Below are 15,772 nucleotides of genomic sequence, written 5' to 3' on the forward strand. Positions count from 1 at the left end.
ACACATCCACAGCTGAGCGTCCTTTTGGCTTTGGCCCAGTCGCTTTACTCTTTCTGTGGTCTTGCCCTCCGCTCTTCCCCAGTAGCATGGTCTAAGGTGGTTGGGGAAACTATGTGGCACAGAGGGACTCAAAATTATAACAAATATTTATTTACAGGCATTTTTTTTAAAGTGAACAGAAGCAACAAATCATAGTAGGGGGAAAAACGCTCCTTCTCTCCCTCTTCTAATACTTGCCCTGACCATACATTCCAGAACAGACTCACCAACTCAACTGAACTGACTGAATTTCAACTCAAACTGCCGGCTTCCCTGCCGTTCCAAATCTCCAATATAAAACCTAGTTCCCGCCCAGGAACTGGTTTACCCTGCTTCAGACTTCTGGGAAACTAGCCTGAAAAACTTCCTGTCTCTCTAGGAGGCCTCCTCAGAATTTCTGGTTCCAGGCAGGAGGGGAGGGGGGAGGAGGATGAGACTAGGCCAAAGCCTTGCCTAGAGTTTAATAGACTCCTCCAGGCAACTCCCAGACAAGCACAGGCCTAAAATGGTGTTTCTCCTCAGTTTGTTTCAGCCAAGGTGAGTTGCCTCTGCTGCAAGTCGGGGCTGGCCCCACTGCTGGACAATATAAAGTATACAAAACATACAATTTTTCCACCAAATAATTCACATTGGATTATTATATGCTCTTCAGCAAAAAGTGGCAGAAGGGATTTTCCTTTTCAATGTAAGATGCTCATGGAAAGTATTCTTGCACCAGAGTAATGCATCAGCACTCGATGAGCATAATGGTGGCATACAACCACTCATATAAAACATGTATCAGTTTTCCCCAGGAAGAGGGGGGGTGCAAATACAATCAGCAAGACATTTTTATTACTCTAAATTTTCCATATATGCACCTTGCAAAATATTGACTTCCTAGATTTCACACAGTTCCGACTATGGAGAGAATAAATAGTAGGGAATGAGAAATACAAAGGTTAGAATTCGATGTCTGGGGAAATGGGAAGGTTGTGTAAAAATGTTATGCAATAAATCTGTTACTTTAAAACAGACTTAACTGTTAATTTATCTAGTGTCTCAAAAGCACCATCTGTCTTTAAAGTGTTTGATCAACTCTGCTTCACTGCTGATTGAACTACCGTTAGATGCCACTTAATCAACTGCTTTCTAGATGGCAAAGATTTACAGCTGATTAGCCTGCATAGTTCAGTTGCTTCTACTAAAAGTTCTAGGAAAGGATTATTTTTGTGCCCAAATAACTCAAAAGAAAGGAAGCGCTTGCTCACAGTCTGCAGATTGAATATCTTGGATTCTCAACACAGTGCTCACTGAAGCAGATAAAGCCATGTTAAAGAAGCATTTAGTGCTTCAAAATGCCAGCCTTAATAAGTATCTTTTTGTGTGCAGTTCTTAAAAAGCTTTGGTGCTCAACTTCTTTCTTCCCTCTCTTTATTGAGTAGGAACTCACAATAAATAGCCAGTGATATAAATCCAAGCCACAAACATTTCTTTAGGAAAGTTCTACAAACCTTGCTCCTGAGCAATAGAACTGAGAAACTGGTAAAAATTCTGTATCTTCTGAGGTAGAAAGGGGAAAAAAACTATAGTGAGTAATAGGTATTTTGTCTATGGCTAACCACATTAAACATTTAAAATTGAGCATAAAGTAACCAGATAACTACTTTTATGAAACACTAGACAAAATTCAGTAATAGTAATGGACATTGCATGATACTGCCTGCATAATTCCTGAATCATAATAGTATGGGCTTACCAGAAATTTGAATGAGTAAATGAATGATGTGTGTGACTAAATGTACATAAAAGCCTCCTTAATGATAAATTGCTATTTTTTTCCCCTCTTTCGACATAAGAAAGCGAGGGAAAGGAACCAAAATGACCATCAGAGTCAGCTTCCTCAGTTCTGGCGAGCAGCCACATCACAGTGCAATTCATACTCTTAGCCTTTTTTTCAAAAAAGTCCATCTCCTTGATTTCAGTTGTATTTGCTGTGAAGTATAGTTAGAAGCCCAGATTTTACTTATATGTAATGAAATTTCAAATGCAAAATAATATATTCCCTTCAAGTTTCTGATGGACTGCATAGCTCGATCCACAATAACCTGTACTCTACATGTGCTGATAAATAGCAGAATATATGCCAGTTGGCTACCAGTTCTGAGAGCACAAACAAATCAAACACACTGGAATATGGTTTAGGACAGTGTGGCACCTTTGAGCACCATAGTGTTCACTCATGTTTCTTGGCACTCATTTTCTTCTTCCAAGTGCTTATTTTCAAAGCTAAGACCCAGTTCTGGCTTTCCTTGAACTCAGTGGAGCAGGAAACAACCTCAGAAAACCCTAAGAAACATCACATTTGCGTCCATCAGGCAAAAGCCACACAGAAACAACTTTCTCCATAATAGGGCAATGCTTGGTTTGGAACTTCTTGAGTTTTGACATGGACCATAACCATAAGCAATATGAGTGCAGCTGTACTAGAGAAAGAAAATGGTTCACCTTCCCAACATTTACAAGCTTTCTGTGTCTTCTGAAATTGTGCTGCTGCAGATCAGTGGCCCAAGCAGAACAGGTAGCAACTTGGGAATCTGCAGCAAGTACAGGAAATTGGCTAAAACCTCCCTCTCCTCCACAGATAGAAGAGCTTTTCCACAAGAAGACCTACTATTGCACCAACACAACAGCACCTTAGGATCCACATCTATGTGATGTGACATGTATTTTGCCTGTGGACTTGCCCCTAAGCAGCCATCAAATCTCCAGTAGTGCCTACAGCTCAACAAGGTTCAGAATCACTGATTTATTGTTAGTCCAGAGGTCACTTCTTCATAAGCAGGTGTTTCTTTAGAACCTAACAGTCTTGGAGTATATAGTATTCACTCATGTGAACAGAGCAACATGGCTATTTCTTCAACTGCAATTTTGTGTCTTCTGTGTATTTCACAAATGTTTGGTAAGACAATAAACAGGTCCTGACAACACTAAACCCTTCTGTATTTGCATGAACTTTCTCATCCACCAGTTTGCCAATCACTGCCTTAGTGTGTTGGATCAGCTTTGGTCACGTGAAAATAATCCAGGATATATTCACATCCAATGAAGCAGTTCTTTAATACAATGACATCTAATGATTTCATGATGTTGCCTTCAGAAGGCTTTTGCATCTGGTCAGAGAAGAGGTACAGGACTGGCTTGCTCAAAAACTATACACTTAAGTGGCATTGAGGGCATTTTACCACTGATCAAGAATGGCTTATTCCTAATAAAAACCGCAGAGAGCATTTAGCCATCAAAATCCAGAAGGTCTGTGCATCTGGCAAGAGAAGAGGTTCAGAACTGCCTTGTTCTTACATTAATATATGAATTGAGAGCATTTTGCCATCAAAAAGAATGTCTTACTCCTAATATAAATATTGTAGAAAGCATTTTGCCAGCTAAATCTAGAAGGCTTTTGCATCTGGTTAGAGAAGTTCAGGACTAGCTTAAATTCCTAATATAAAAATATACACTTAAGTGGTATTATTATTATTTATTTGTTTATTTATATTCCACCCATTCCCCCAGTGGGGGCTCAGAGCGGAGTACAGCAAATAGAAATAAAATCATAATAAAATCTGCGGGATCTGCCTACGTTCCGCAGGGCCTGTAAGACCGAATTGTTCCGACAGGCCTTTGATATCTAACTGAGAGAGAGCTGCCACTGGACATCATATAGAGCACCATGTAGAGTACTGGTGGTCACCACCGAATTTGCAGAACCGCCTATATTGTATTGTATTAATACAGCACCATGAAATGGTTTTAAATAATTTAAATATGTAATTATGTTTTATATGTTTTATTGGTTTTAATGGTAGTAATGTAATGTTGTGAGCCGCCCTGAGTCCGCTTGCAGAGAGGGCGGGATATAAGCTTAATGAATTAAATGAATGAATGAGTGAATGAATGAATGAATGAATGAATAAATAGGTAAGTTTTTAACAACAATTAACCATAAGAATTATCCACTTCCATTCAGCTTTGTGTTGTATCTCATTGTAATTACCATGGTTTATTCCAAGATGAGAGATCTTGAAGAAAATAAAGATGTTGCAGAGAGCATTAACATTGAATTGTAACAAGAAGCTGATAACCCTGAAGAAAACAGGAATACTCCTGAGGAAGTTTTTTGACGAAATAAACCTATATCCGGATGCTCTTTGGATGGACCTTTCTTGTAATATTGTAACATTGTAATGTATAAAATGATTATATGTTTCTTTAAAAGGTTTTACTAAGCATTGCTAGCCAGTACATCACAGTGTTTTTTGTATCGTCTGTAATATGAACTATGATCCTAGGTTGTTGGATCAGCTTTGATAGTGAAATTAATCCAGGATATATTCACATCCATGATTACATGACGTTGCTTTATACTGAGCCCTATATCTAGGGCAATATTGTCTAATCTGACAAGACGCAGCTCTCCAAAATCTGAGGCAGAGGGTCTTTCAGAATATTCTGGATTGTTGTTTGTAAAATATCCCCCCCCTTTGTTGAAGAATCTTTCCCCCTCATTTTTACAAACATTTGTTCTGTACATGGAGGTGGATGCCTCTACTTATTACAGTCCTAACATGTGTATGCTAATTTGGGCAACAACACCTTCATAGGTACAGTGCAGCTCAGAATATAAAATAAATCCACAGTCCATCATATCCCTAATCTTTTATATATAATTCTCCTTTTGTCTTGGCAAAGCCAAGCTCCAGCATTGGTTGGGACTCGGTGGAACTGTGGTGCATCAACCTTTGGCCCATCAAACCAGCAATCAACTGCTCTTGTGTCCCTGACTTTGCTCTCCTTCACCCACAACTTGCCCCAGGACAGATGAGGTTTGGCCCTCTGGGCAACTAATCTTGCTTCTCTCAATAAAAGCAACCAAGCTTGGTTCTCACAACAGAAGCTGGTGTGGGAGGCACTTTAAAGTCCTACTTTAGCTGTGAGGGAGAACTCACTGGTTGACTTCACTCCTATCTCCCACCCAAGTGGTTGTTGCTAGCCAGCCAAGCTAATTCTGTCAGTAAAAGGCAAGCAACCTTGGTTCTGGCAGTTGCTGCCTCTCCCTACTCTCCCATTGGCTACATTGCCTGTCGCTCTATTCTACAGAAGAGAGAGAGAAAGCCTTCTCTTGACTGGCAAAGAGATGGAGGAGGAGGGAAAGATACATAGAGAAAGCCTTCCCATGATTGGCTGAGGGAGAGAGGAGGAGGGAAGGCTTTGTCTTAATTGGCTGAGGACTCTTCCCTATCCTCCTCTGGGAGGGAAACAACCAATGACAGTTGGGCAAATGGTGTACTGTCGCAGTAGCCAGATACAGAGAGAGACAGAAAGGGAGGGAAAGCAAGAGACAGAGAGAGAGAGAGGTCGAAGACAACATTATCAGAAAGAGACTATTGGTCTGAAAGGTATCATTAAAGGCCTCTGAGGGAGAACTCATTGGAACCAGTACTGATTAGGACTGCTAGTTTCAGGTTGGTGATAAATTCCCAGAGATTCTGTGGTGGAGTTTGAGGAGGGCAAAGGAATTAGGGCTTCAGAGCAGGATCTGCCAGACCCAGGTTCTTGCTGGGGAAGCTGACTGGGTGATAACAGACCAGTCACACACTTCCAGCCTCATCTACCTTGCAGGGTTGTGGTGCGGATCAAAGGAGGGAGATATAAGTTTCTTTGTCCTCTCCCGACTGTAGAGAAAGACTGTCCTTTTCCTAAAGAGGCTGCAGGGAAGGGGGAGGCAATGGAAAGCTGAAGTCAGGGGGGGGCAGATAAAGTGAAGGAGATAAGAGTTGCCAACTCTAGGTTAGGAAATTCCTAGAGATTTAAGGGGTGGAGCCTGGAGAGGATGGGGTTTGAGGAGGGGTAGGACCTCAAACAGGTACAATGCCCTACACTGCACCCTCAAAACCAGCCATTTTCTCCTGGGGAGCCACTGTTACCAATCTTCAGGTGAGGGCTGGAGATTACTCAGAATTACAGCTGCTCTCCAGATGGCAGAAATCAGTTCCCCTTGAAGCGGGGGGGGGGGGGGTGAATGCATACAATTGGGTGGGTGAGAAGACAGCAAAGAGGGGAGCTTTCGTATTTTTCTTCATAGCAGGCCTTCTTCCTAGTCAAGTTATATTTCTTAACACTTTTTCAGCTGTGATGCCGCTCAACAGATGACAGTAGCCCAGCATACTTCCCTGCCGCGCTGGTAGTTCCTGATGCTTTTTAAAAAGTTCATAGCTATGTAATATTCTAACTACTGCAGGCTAACAATCCCCTCAAATGCACACTAATCAGTTTGATAATACTGTCCCAGCATGAAAACACAGAACACTTACCATAAGAATGACACTACTGTGGGCAGGGCAAATCACAACAGAATTTCAGGATGAGTTTAATGCTGGAGGCACAAATGAGAATTATGCAGTTTATTTCAGTGGATTTTGACAGATGGAAGGGTAGCAGCAAATCTCTAATTGTGTAGATCATTAATTCATCTTTCCACCTGCATTCTCACTAGCAAGAACTCAGCTGGACACTTTGAATAACAGCTCACAGGAAAAAATTTAAAGCATAAACTAGTTTACAAAGCAACTTCAGACTTATATTCTAGGAAAGAGTATTTATTTGGCTACTATGTTAGCAGTCAGACCCCTCATCCCACAGAGGGGCAGTTTAGCAGTTAGAGAAAGGCATAAAAGCACATTATACAAATGTCACCTCAAAAATCATAAATATACACTGTTGGGCCTAAAAATGACACACAAAATGGATGCCAGCCAGAGAAAAGCCTGGGGAAAATAGTCAGTCAGAAGCGGCTGACTGACTAACGACCCTCTCCACACCCTGAGGAGATACAGAATTATAGAACAATGGGTCTCCCAAGATAGGTCTCCAGACCTCCAACAAATCTCATCATGAGTCAGCCTTGTTTTCCGCTCACCCATTTACCCTAATTAGCCCTATTCACACAACCTCGTAGTTTTTCCATCCGATGCTTAAAGAAGAGAAGAGATTGAATTTATATCCTGCCTTTCACTGGAATCTCACAGTGGTTTACAATCTCCTTTCCCTTCCCCTCTCCACAACAGAGATCCTATGAGGTAGGTGAAGCTGAGAGAGCTCTGAGAGAACTGCTCTTGAGAGAACAGTGACTGACCCAAGATCACTCAGTGGGAGTATATGGAAGAGTGAGGAATCAAATCCGGCTCTCCCAGATTAGAGTCCATGCACTTAACCACTTCACCAAACTAGCTAAAGGGTCATCAAGAAACATTAATACCTATAGTTCACCTAAGGTAAACTCATCAGAACTTCACCCATATCGTTTATCTCCAGAAAAGCAATCAAGTTATTGTTTGGGGGGCATACATGTCAGATTGCCCCAAGGAACATTTTTCCTACAACTGCCAGCACTCTGTGCCATAGTGGTCTTTATGTGTTCTTGACATCAAACATCCCACACATCCCACATGGGTGCATGTGGGCCACCTCTATTTGCTTCATGAAACATTGGCCATTTTGCTGCTGCCTTCCATGGACCTCTCTCGCTGAGACTGGTATCTATTGCCTTCCCCAAAATTACTTTCTCTCACTTCCTTTCTGATTTCCTATTAGCTAGCTGGTGTGTTTTTCTGTGTGTATGTATGTGTATTTTCCCTTTTATTCTTATTTCATTAAGAACCCTTTCCAATTTAATACTAGACTGATTTATTTTGCAAGTTCTCTAAGGGAAAGCTCCCCATACAAATAGGTGATCCCAATTACCCACCTCTCTGACTCCATAAAGGTAATTCCTTCCATCAAAAAGGAGACTGCCTCTTTAGGTAACACCTCTATTTGTATCCTTATCATCTTTACTTTCACAAAATCCTCTTATTCTGAAGACTCCAGATGGCTTTTTGGACCCACAATCAAGTCAATCAATCAATGACTACTGTCAATATATTGTTAACATGGAGCCAAAAGAAGAAGCAGCTGAACTGAAATTCACAGGACATCATGATAAATTCTCACTTATTTTCAATCCCTTGTAAATATCACTGCACAAGAATCTTAAATTATGCAATCCTACCCTCCACCCCTCACGTGGCCAGGGCTATCTAGCAAACCTAGCACAACCCCCCTCCCCAAAAAGACACCACACAAATAAATCATCCTTCTATAAACGTCATAAAATCATTCTATAAGCTCCAGCTGGGACAAAATCCATCCCTCTTATTGCACAGATCTCAGAGAATTGGCTGAACAACTTTAGCCAGTTTTCCTAACAGCTGGAAAGTGTGCACCTGTCTCATTGCCTCTGTGGCAAAAGCTCCACAGAACAGGGATAACTACTACAAATGCCCATCCCCTGGCAGTCCTGACTGTTCTGTGTGTTGAAAACACTAACACCCAAGTGAAAGACTGGAGTTGCTACACAGTTTTGTATGGGGTAAAGCAGTCCTTCTGGTAGCTTGCATCAGCAGAATAGACAAAAAGGACATGTTTGCTTGGATTCCCCCACTTCACTATAACTCCCTGAATGCTGAGAGTGAAGTTTTGACACAAACAGCTCACTGTTTGGTGAAGAAGAAGGTGGGGGAAGATTTATCCCACAAATATTTGCTGCAAACTTTTCTGGTTCATCCAAACTATTACAGTTACACATCAACACATGGAATGGAAACTTATTTTGGCAGTATCTCTGCATGTGTGCTCTGTCTCCAAATAGCTTCCCAAGACAATACCTTATAGAATTTTCTGAATTTCCCTATCCTCGTGTCATCTATTCTACCACCAACTATAAATCTTTCTTACTTTTCTACCTAGAAATCACTCATCCAAATTTGCCCCCCAAGGTCGGAATAAAAAGTCGGACACAATACATTGGAATAAAATTGGGCCACTTTATTAACTTAACAGTGTAAACAACAAGGGCACCCCACCAGCGGCCTGGCCAGGGCTAGGGGTCACCGCGACCGCTCCCCTGCCATTAACGTGCAAGAGACCCAGCCCCCCGGCCGGAGCTGAGCAACTCAGCTCCCTCCAGGCAGGCCCAGCAGGGAGACCCGCACCAGAAGGCCCAAACCCAGACGCACGTCTCGCCGGAAAGGCACCCTCTAGCCGAGCCTCCTGGACAGTCTGCATTCTCCAAACCCGGGTCTCCAAACCCAAGGTTGATCATGCCAGACCCCAAATTCCCCAAAAGGGGGATGCTTCGCAGTCCTCCCCTAGCCGCATAGTGTTCTAAACCCCAAAAACCTGCCAACTAAAGTGACCACCTATTTAAAGACACCATCCCTGAGCCAATTCCACAATCCACTGTAGTGCTATGCAGGGTAGGCAAAAAACACACCCCAGCAACAGCCAAACAGCCGGAGCGTAAAAAATTCCTACCCGGCTCCTCAAATGAGGCAACCAGCAAAGCCTACATAACATACAGAGCGGGCGGGAGGGCCGATCGTCGTCGAAGTGCCTGGAAGGGAGCGCAGAGCTAGCCGTTAACACGGCTATGCTCCACCCCCCAGAATTGCGTGCCCAAACGGGCGAACTCCTCCTCCTCCTCCCAGGGAGGCAAACGGAGCGAAAGCAGCCTAGCAGCTACGCTGCAGGCTGCATGCTCTAGAATCTGTCTGCTTATATGCAATAATTCTGTTAACTAATGTTTTGTTTTTGCTCAGATCATTATTCTAACCCTCTATAAATAGCAATCAGTTCTAACAACAACAGAGTAGTAGTCTGAGTACAGGATTTGTTCAAAGAAATCAAAAGTTGCTTTAAGTACGCATTGCATTTGCATTGTCTCTATAAACTCAGCAGTGACATTCAACTGAATGGATGTTACGTTTAATATCTGCAAAGGCCATTCAGCCACTCTTTTTATATTTTCTTGCTTCTTTTTATCCAAAGACTACTCAGATATCATTTTTTTAAATTCAGATCGACACAGAATCATATTTGATAAATACTTAAAAATAAAGAGATATCAAAAAAGAAGAAAGGATATTAAACACCCCTGTTAAAAGCTTTGCTGCCCAACAAGATCTGGGTTGTTTTTCATGACATATTAATTGGACAGTATTTCTTTAAAATTAGCTATCTAGAAATTCTGTATGAAATACAGCAGTATACACAGATTGATCCAGTACAATCTGGAACAAATTGGGTCTGAGATTAAAAAGAGATCATGTGCAAACTTCTCTCATAAGAGTTCTATTATTTATTTAAAAGCTACTCTTTCCATTAGCCATTACGCTACTACAGTATAAACCAACAATTGTCTTCAAGTTTAAATTTCTGAATCAAACCAACAGCTTACAGTAGGATCATATTAAAAGTATTATGTTTCTTAACATGAAATGCCTCCATTCATTGAACAAAACACTGTACCACCAATTATCATTCATACTGCTACAGAGTTGATGTTGCCCCATTTATGATAGATTGCTCAGAAAACTTTCTACTAAAATTAAATTCTGGCATGTTACAATGAACATTATTGAATTACTACATAATTATGGAGGTTTGAATTGAATAGACATCTCACCATTTCTTACTACACAAGTTTCACTTTCTTAGGTGAAATTCTAAAGAAGGGAATAAATATTTTATAAATGAATGAAAAGAGCAGTCGGTGACTAAGCCCTGTAGTTCCACTTTGACCCTCTAAAGCTGAGGAATCATTGTTGTTACTCTATAGGCAACTTAGCAGGTTGCTGTCCAGTGGAATCAAATGGATATTTGCTCATTTATGTACTAATCTTTTGAAAGTCAACATACACAAAAAAGCAACAGAAAGACGAACAGAATTCTGAAAAGAAATTAAATGTTAAGGATATTAAATTACCATAAGGAATAAAATATTGGGCATCAAAGTACATCTATGAAGCTGTTTTAACAGATCAGTCATTCTCTTTCCATGCAGTAAATACCATTAGAAATGCCTTCAGTTCATGTTCAGCTCTGGCAGGATTTTTAATACTGGATTTTAATTAACATTCTTTTCAGTATTTTATGTTTTTATTATGCTTTATTTTGTAAAGCACCTCATGCAAGTCTCCTGGAGAGGCACCATATCTTTTTTCTAAGTAAATAAATTAACTGTAAAATTAATGGACAAGATCCAGGCTTTTTAAGACCACTGAATTGTATGGAAGAGAGTTAAGTATGTACTAAACTCTTTCACCAAAGCCAAAAGGATTTAAAAAGTACTTAATCTGGATTTAACCAATCTGTTTAACTTTATAATAAACCTTTAATTACTTTCATTAAGTGACAGTAATATACAGCAAGCAATTATACATATTTTGTGTCACTGATGATAACCAATTAAGACACCAATAAATAAACACTGAAGAAAAATCTCCAGTCTAATTAATATATATCTTCCTATAAATGAACTCCATACCTTAGAACATTGTTTGTGATTCTGACACCAGACCAAAGATCCATTATTCTGGAAAAGAAAGAAAGAAATCAGAACTATTAGTGATATCTTCAAATAACAGCTATAATCAGCTTTCAAAATTTAGAATTATTGAAATCAGGAAGATTAAACTGGCAGAGGCCAACCATGATGCTACCTGATCATATTTGTAGGACGACTTGCTATTCAGCTTCTACTCTTGGGAAAGTAGCAGAGACACACATATGCACAGACCAGAAGCTTCTTTACATCATCAGAACAAGGTGCTCAAAGGGCAAAAGCACAGCCCATCCTGGTAGGGATGGTAGCATTAAAATCTTTCTTGTCTGTCTTCTCCGTAAGACATGAAGCTTCTTTCTAGCAGGAGCACAAGGTACTCAGAAGATAAAAGCAAGGTCTACCCTGATAGGGATGGTAGTGTTAAAATATTTGCTTCCTTGCCATCTGCATACCCTGTAAAAGAGTTCTTGCTGTATAAGGAAGGAATGGCTATCATAATCAAGGCAGCCATTCACACACTTCTCTATATTTTTATGCTGGGAGTGCCTCTCAAAAGTATTACTTACAATCAAAACTAAAAGAGTATTCACATCACTTGGGAGCCAATTCGCATATTGGCCAGCCTGCATTCACCTATTACAACAAACCATAGTTTGCTAACTGCAATCTTTGGGCTTCCCATCTCTTCCCCACCCCTGGATGTGTGTCTTAGAAATCAATTATTTATTTGATTTCAACAAACTACAATCTGCAGTTTGAAAAACAAGCAATGGATTATCACAAATGCCGAACTTGTTAATTTCTGAGTTGTGCATGAGCCTATGGGTACCTAAAGAATACCTGTATAACAAACAGCCAGCTTATGTCGTCAATGGCACCATTCAGACAAATTCTGGTTTGCATATGACCAAAAAAATCCAGAAAGTCCTCAAACTAATATGCTCCCTGACCTGGATGGCCCACGTCTGCCCCGTCTCCTCAGGTCTCAGAAGCTAAGCAGGATTGGTACTGGTTAGTTCTTGAACTGGGGACTACCAAGGAAGTCTTGGCTTTGAAACTAGACGACTGGGAAGCACTGCAAGGATGGGCAGGAACTGAGACAGGTGCAGTGGAAGGGGAGGGATGGAGCTTGAGCCGCACTGGCTCTTATAATATTTAATTTAATTGGTGCCCCACCTCCCCCCCCCCATGAGAAAAAAAATCCTGGTTACAGATCTGAGATTAATCCAGTTCACATAGGTGCATCTTATATCTCTAAACTGGCATAATAACTACTGTAAAATACATGCTATTAATATCAAACTAAGCTTATTTCAATTATTTACAAAAAATGATTATGGCTACCCCAAATATTTTTTCTCATAAGATCATTACAGTTTTAAATATTCGTAATGCTCTTATGGTTGGCGGAGACTCTGGAATTTATTTACAATGTATTAAGGCACATATATAAGTAATGTGAAACATAAGACTTACAAATGCTTATAAAAAGGACAGGCATAGAAGAAATAAAAGTTTAGGAGGATGCCATAAATAACAAACACTTAACAGGACTACTTTAGCAGTCTCAATGCCAGCCAAGAATTTATTATTTCCTTTTTCAAACCTAGCCAATGGTAATGTTAAAGTAATATTTCATGCGCCACTTTCTATTCCTTCCTCCTTTCTTCTAAAGATCAGGAGTGACAGAAGAAAGCAATGATTGCAAAAGCAGATTAGTTGCAACTGGCTGCATTATTTTACAGCTTTGCAGCTTTTCATAAATCAGATTAAACACTACATCTGAATTTAGTTCTGTTACCTGGAACAATACTATAGAAAACAGACACTAGTCTGTTATTTTTCCTACTGAAAGCTAGTATGTAGAAAGTTTTAAGCACAATGACTTTAATGTACAGCATCTGCTTATAAAATAGCATGAAAATATTATTTATATGGAATCCTACTTTCACCATCATTTGCAACTACGGGGCTGTAAAAGAACTTGACAAGCCTATTTGATATGCCAAAACACGACAAGTATTAACTTTATAGCAGGAGCATAAAAACTAGATTGCCAGATCAGACCAGAAGTCCCATCTGCTCCAGCATTCTGTTCCAAACAGTGACCAACCAATTGCCCTAGTGGGCCAACAAACAAGACACAAAGGCCAAGGCATTGCCTTGGTGTTGCTTTATAGCACAGGCATCCAGAGGTTTCCATTAGGTACCATGGCTAGTGGCCAATGATGAACCTATCTTTCTTGAATCTGCTGATCTCATTACAGCCATTTATTCTTGCAGCTATCATTACAGTCACTGGCACTGAATTACACAATTTAATTATCCATGGAGTAAATGCATATTTCATTTATCCACAGCATGAATCTACTGTCCATCAACTTATTGGATTCCTCAATGAATTATATTATGGGAGAGGAAGAAAGTTGTCAGAATAATTTCTTTGGTGGAATGTGCCATAAAGTCTCATATGGCAACCCCATAGGGCTTTCAAGGCAAGAGCTGTACAGAGATGGTTTGCCATTTCCTGCCTTTGCATAGTGACCCTAGACTTCATTGGTGGTCTCCCATCCACTTACTAACCAGGGCCAACTCTGCTTAGCTTCTGAGATCTGATACGATCAAGCTAGTTTGAGCCATCCAGGTTATAAGGACCCCGCTGCCGCCTCCAGCCAAGACCCCTTTAGTCAGTGGGATCCCGCTCTTATATTGGACTTGTTTTAATAAGCACCCCCTTTGAAAGCCTGAATGCCAGGGGATCTGGAACTCAGGGAGTCTCATAAAAGAACCTGGGTACATGAAGGACCAGGAAAGAGGTGTGCTAGTATTACAAACTGATTAAGTGCAATCTCTCCCAGCTCAAGGTTCTCAATAACAATAAGATTTCACTTCATTTTCAATAACAAAAAACTGGCATAATCCAGAGAGGTCTGTTTAACCCAAGGACATTATTTTGAGATATCTTCACTGAGATCCACACTAGTATACACAGACTTACTCCTGCATTGCTCATTCTGGAATCCCTTTTAAATTCAATTTCCCCTTCTCTGGGTCCAATCTGGGTAACAAGGTCAGGGTCATATTTTCTCTACTCCATGTATAATTGTATAAACTTGTATTGTACTCCCTCCTCAGCTGTCTTTTTTCTAAGCTCCATAGTCACAGACTTCTCATACAAAAGGTCTTCAAACCCCTTAAAATCATTTTGGATGCTTTCTTCCACACTTTTTCTGCTTTGCAATCTTAAAACTGTATGCAGAATTTTACAAAGCCACACTACAGATCTATGCAGAGGTATTACAAAATTATATAGAAGCATTATAATAGCAACTGTTTTAATTTGAATTCCATTCCTAATAATCTCCAACATGCCTTTTTTACTACTTCTACACTGTGAGTTGACAATTTCACCACATTATCTACTACAATCTCACAATCTCCTTGCATTTCAGTATTGGCTCACTGAGACCCTGTCACCAGCAGGGGGCTTTGAGGGGGGCGTTCCTGGAGGGTGCAGGGACACACAGAACTGACCTCATCATGTTGGGGACGCAGCCCCTTGAAAATGGCCAGCAGCACCCAGTTGCAAAAACCATTTGAAGGAAATTTTCCCTTTAAATGGCATTCTGCAAGTGGAGGCTGCCTGTGCCTGAATTCCAAGTGGGTTGCAGCCAGCAACTCCTCCCCATCCCTATTCTCTTGTAAAATTTAAAGTGTCTTCCAGCTAATTGCTAATTAGCTGGAAGGCCTTTTATATCTTGCAGAAAAGGAAGGAGAGGGGTGGCCTCCAGTGGTCATTGTTGGGTCAGGGCTTCCCCCTGCTGGTCAGCTGGCTGGTGGTGGGCAGAAGCCTGCAAAATCAAGGGATCCTCCACTCCCACCTGGGGACTGGCAACCCTACTGAGACCCCATCAACACATGTTTAAAGGTGTTCTGACATCATTTTATCTACATTGGACTTAACTATCATGTTGTTGAGCTTATGCTGCTACACAGTACAACTTTAGCAACAATAAAAAGAGATAGCATCAGGTAGGTAGTTATGTTAGTCTGTAGTAGCTCGAGAACAAAATTTGAGTTCAATAGCAAACAATGTAAGCTTTCGCGAGTGATATCTATATCTAAAAAAGTGAACTTTCACTCATGAAAGCTTGCACCCTGTAAAATTTTGTACTAGACTCAAATTTTGTTCTATGTACAGGAGACTGTATGAAAGATAAAGACTGCTTTTAACTATTTATGATAGTTTAAAAATGTACTTTGATCTCTGTGATTGACAGAACTGACGGGCAGAACATCTAGCAGTTTTGTTAA

General features: G+C 40.5%; 1 protein-coding gene across 2 annotated transcripts in view; it reads right to left on the bottom strand.

Annotated features, from left to right (window-relative positions):
- Positions 1-15,772, bottom strand: part of ANOS1 (anosmin 1) — a 164,748-nt gene that overhangs the window by 117,557 nt on the left and 31,419 nt on the right. For both annotated transcript variants that reach the window (XM_060233931.1, XM_060233932.1), the window contains exon 2: positions 11,441-11,488. In XM_060233931.1, the coding sequence (XP_060089914.1) occupies positions 11,441-11,488 (48 nt within the window). The remainder of the gene's footprint in view (positions 1-11,440; positions 11,489-15,772) is intronic.

Source organism: Heteronotia binoei, chromosome 3, assembly GCF_032191835.1.
Source record: "Heteronotia binoei isolate CCM8104 ecotype False Entrance Well chromosome 3, APGP_CSIRO_Hbin_v1, whole genome shotgun sequence".
NCBI lineage: Eukaryota > Metazoa > Chordata > Lepidosauria > Squamata > Gekkonidae > Heteronotia > Heteronotia binoei.